Here is a 4,763-nt window from a genome sequence, read left to right as displayed (position 1 = left end):
CTATAAAGAAAAAAAAAAAAAAAAAAAAAAAAAAAAAAGGGGGGGGGGGGGGGTAGAACTACCTAAAGAAATCTTGAACAAGAAAAGGGACTCAAGTTCAAGAATTATCCTTTGAGGGTCAGAGTGTAAAATTAACCTAATTATAAAGTTACGGCTCAAAGTTAAAAAAGGTATATTTTTTTATCCAAACAACATGATACGACTAAATGAACGACTTAATATTAATTTCAAACTTTTCTTATCATTAATTTAATTTTGAATTTATCCTACCACCCAATTATTCTATACACAAAATAGACGGGCTTTAATCTTTCCTTAAAATGGACTCTTAAACTATGTACAATTTACACAAATCATACTTCGCCTGCAGAACACGAATTTCCAACTAGTTGGAGAGCCTGAACTATCGTCTCCCTGAACTTTTCAACATTCACCCTCACATCCTGCTGGTCGACATACACAGCCCTGGCAGCCCTGTAGCCCTGTGCAAAGACCGACGCCGGGTCCACGATGACCGGATGATTCCGTCCATAGAATCCCACAAGCGAGCTCTCCTCCGGCATGATCTTGTACCTTAGGTAATGCAGGCCCATCGTCTCCGTCGGGCCGCCAAAATACGTGGCCGATGCCCATTCAAGTCCAAGTGCCTCCACTTGCACCATCACAGCTCCAGTAGGCAAGAACAGCTCGTTCGTAAGGCCGGCCCCGTGAACTCCCACCAGAACGCTGCATGAGTTAACTACTTTGGAAATCTTGTCCAGATCTGATAATTCTTGCGTTCTAACAACCACCACCCTGAACCCCACTTCTTTCATCATACCAACAATCTCATCTTCATTCAGAAACCTCCTGGTTTTCTCTCTGGACACAAGAATCAACGTCGGGTTTCTAATCTGGGAAACATGCCAGAATTTGAGGTTGTATGTTTCTACAAGAAACTGCCTGAAATCAGACATCGAGTACCCTCCCGGAATGTCACTACAATTCAAAAACAGGTTGTCATGGTATTTCAGCCCAACCACTGAACCTGGAAAGCAATGTATGCTTCTATTAGTAGCCGGGTTCATCACCTGGTAACCCGATAATTGGGACATGATCTTGCTATACTTGCTGATGAACCAGGGATTGTGATCCTCCATGATCAGAAGCACTCTGGATTTGAAATGTCTGATGGTAATGAACAAAGGGATGATAAGGTCGTCGAATTCATGAAACAGGTTTCCTATGAAAGCAGACGAGAAGATGACCGCTGGAATTTGGTGGTTGTATTGACAAACCCGTGATGTGCTGTTTCCCTGCAGTATTTTCACAGGTGTGACGTATTGGAGATTGTCATCTTGCCATGCATATGGCCTAACACTTGTTTCTTTTTGTACAGTTTGGTTTGTGGGAATGTAAACAGTGATGTTCGTCGTGGTGTCGATGATTACGGGTCGATTTGCAACACAAACAAATGAGTGTGGGGATGTATCACAGGCAAATCCAGTGGCTTCAAGCTTCTTTAGATCTTGCCCTGCAAGAAACAATCCATTACTCTCTTTAAACTGTACACCAATCACACGAAAACCATATTGCACTCCAACCCGATTCAAGCTATAATTTTACAGGGGAAAAGAGGATGAGAAAATCACTTACCTCTAACAAGTCTTGACAATGGTTCCTGTTCTTGTAATTGTTTCTTGATTTCTCTGCTGCAGTAATTGGTTCGTGGAGTTGATAGGTACTGCCTCCCTGTAATTTGGGTCATTTTCATACAATTAGAACATGTTAATTACAAGCAAATCTTGAGGGGGGAAGTTGAAATGTAAGAGATAAATTACATTTATCAAATGGAATAACACTCAATCCAAGAAGATCAGTAAAAAGCAGGGGAATGGTGAGTAAGAATATGACAGCAGCAGCGCCAGAAATGAGGCTACTCCCACTCTTCTGCATTCTTGAATTCCATGATGAAGATGACATGATGGAGTGCATTTCTCCTCACCACACAAACTAGGGGGTGATATATGATGGGATGTCGTAACGATTCAAACCCGCGTACGTATGAATTCACTATAAATATATGATGAAGATTGTGTTAATGGTTCGTCTAAAATCGTACTACTAACTTATATTTATACTTAAATACTTTTCTTATAATATTTTTTAAAAGAATATCAAAATATTTATCGTATTTTATAAGCTTTTAAGCATCTTATAAGATCCCATCTGATCTTCAGAAATCAAAAGCTAAGGATCAGCTTATTCAAGTTATGGGCCTTAAGTGGGCTGAGCAATTTGATCACATGTGTCCTGTTGGGTCGAAACGGACGAGCCCAAAATTCAATAGTCTAAACAAAATACAGAACACATATTATAATGCAGGGTGGAAATTTAATAATATTTGTGTGAGATCTGAAAAGCAAAGGGGCAAAAAGAGGAAAAAGGGCTTCACCTTTTGTACTACTAATAAAGTAAAAAAGAAGAAGAAAACATATTTTGGAGGATAAAATCTAGGGCAGAATATTGCCTGAAAAAAATATAGTGATGTTGCAACTCCCATTTACAGCCACGTGGCTTGAGACTCTCTTGATGCCAGTGTGGAATGTTTCGCATATAACGTGTGGAATGTTTTGCTATGTTACATGTATATGTCTAAATTTGTATCATATGATGCGAATTTGACAAGCCCATTAGACAGAAAATTTTTGTTTAGATTCGACTCAATCAGACTTGAATTCATCACATGGCAAGTACAATTATATTGCAATTACAGTTTAAAGAAAGTGATCAATTACAACACTTAATTTGTGATTGAATTGATTCGACCGAATTAGATTCGGGCAAGAATCTTTTCCCCCACCTTAAAATCCCGTATCAACAAGAAACATAAATAATTAAGGATGTGTGTTTTGCGTATGTATGTCATTGGGGTTTCAATTTTAAGATGATATCAAACTCTAAATCCTTACAATAGTTTCAAATCACGTCTGCGTGCACTAAAAATACTTGGGGAGAACAGACTACAAAAGGGCTTGGTTATAAACTCAAATGACAAAGCCAGTAAGGTTGTTTAGTGGTAAAATTGTACAGTAATTCAAAGAAGGATTAAATGTATTTTTAATTTCATAGTGTAGGATGTTTGGTATTTTCTTTTACATTTTAGGGTAATATTTTGATTCTACATAGTGTTAATTTTTGCAATTGTAATCCTTTTATGTTTGCTGGAGTTCACCCCCACCCACTATAGGGGTGAACACCAGTGATAAAATAATTGAAATCATGAAAACTAAAAGCATGCAGGACCAAAATGCTGGTCTAGAAAGTTAAAAGGACAAGAATGCTAGCAGAAACAGATCATATGAACAAAAGTTTCAATTTTAAAATGTTACGAGGGGCACACATGCATTTTTCCAGCAAAAATGATGAATTTCGACGCAACAATGACTAAAATCTCAAAAAAATAAAACAATAAATAAAACTAAAATGCTACCATAAAAAGTCCAACGATGAAAATGTTAAATAAGTAATTAAGTTATAGGAGCAAACAAACATTAATTTAAGCCTTTAAAGAATATGGGGGATCGACATTTTGGGAGTTTAGTATTTGTAGACATGCCCAATATGTAGAATCTAACATGAACTATCAATCCAGAATTGATCTAATGGTTACAAAAGCAACGTATTGTTTTGAACTGCTTATGGGTCGACTGCACCCATATACAAAGCATGCAGACCTTAATTATAGAATTCTTTTAAAACTGAATTTTCTAAATTTTGTGGGGATAAAATACAATATAGTGAAACTTGAAGGATCTTATAATTAATTAGCAAATAAGCCCTCTAAGATGAAGATGCATATATACATACTGTTGTTTGTTTAGTTCAAAGATGAAGTTGGCCGAAATTAGCTTAAAAATTATCAAAATATTAAATTATTTATAAATTTAATTCGTGTAGGACCAAAAATCCTAAGTTAGAAAAAGAAAACTAAAATTTGCCGTCAAGTGGTGGGTCGAGGTGCAAAAGTAGGCATCATAGCAACTTTTTGAACTTTAGGATAAAACTGTAAAAAGGAAAAGTGTTGATGCCAAAGATAAAAGGTACTCTATTCTCACCCCTTTTTCACTTTTTTTACATTTTACCTTTCTAATTACCATTTGGGTATGGTATCTGATTCAACATTATATTTAACTTTCATAGATATCTTTTATGAAAATTTTTCAACCTAATAAAAAATTAATCTTGAACGACTGTAAGTAGATACAAAAATATTCTTCCAAATAAGTAAATTTGTGGACCGACTCTCTCAGATTCAAGTACGAAATGTGAACTATTATGCATGGTTCTGATAACAATGGGTTTAATTTCTTTTCCATGCAATCAGTCCGCCAAGAACAGTGGCAAGAATTCATTCAGATGCACTACCTTTGAAGAAGCATTAACCAATCCATTCATATATTATTTACAGATGAAGACAACCTTAATTTTTATGTAAACTGATAACGTTAATTCTGTATGATCATCACCTGTTCAACAATTAAACTCTAACTCGGTAACCCCATCAATCAATTTTCTTATCAGCTTTGATTTTTGCTTGCATTCCAAACAAGCAGAAAAAAGATATATATATATATGTATATATTGAAGAATAGGAATATATATATGATGCAGAATTTAGGGTTTGTGAGAGGGGTGATGATCATGGGATGCATGGAGTTTCTTCCACGACTCTTCTCTCTGCATCTTCAATTCCTTGTAGAAATTCCCAATAAACGTCTCAG

The 4,763-nt window shown here is 36.0% G+C and overlaps 1 protein-coding gene across 1 annotated transcript; it reads right to left on the bottom strand.

The window, feature by feature from the left end:
* On the bottom strand, positions 198-2,007 carry LOC105176673. Its single transcript, XM_011099549.2, has 3 exons — positions 1,821-2,007; positions 1,636-1,731; positions 198-1,513 (listed from the first exon to the last, which is right to left on the bottom strand). The coding sequence occupies exons 1-3, from the start codon at positions 1,972-1,974 to the stop codon at positions 354-356; spliced, it is 1,410 nt and encodes a 469-aa protein (XP_011097851.1). The 5' UTR covers positions 1,975-2,007; the 3' UTR covers positions 198-353.

This window comes from Sesamum indicum, linkage group LG14 (assembly GCF_000512975.1).
Source record: "Sesamum indicum cultivar Zhongzhi No. 13 linkage group LG14, S_indicum_v1.0, whole genome shotgun sequence".
NCBI lineage: Eukaryota > Viridiplantae > Streptophyta > Magnoliopsida > Lamiales > Pedaliaceae > Sesamum > Sesamum indicum.
This window is presented reverse-complemented; position numbering and strand designations above follow the sequence as displayed.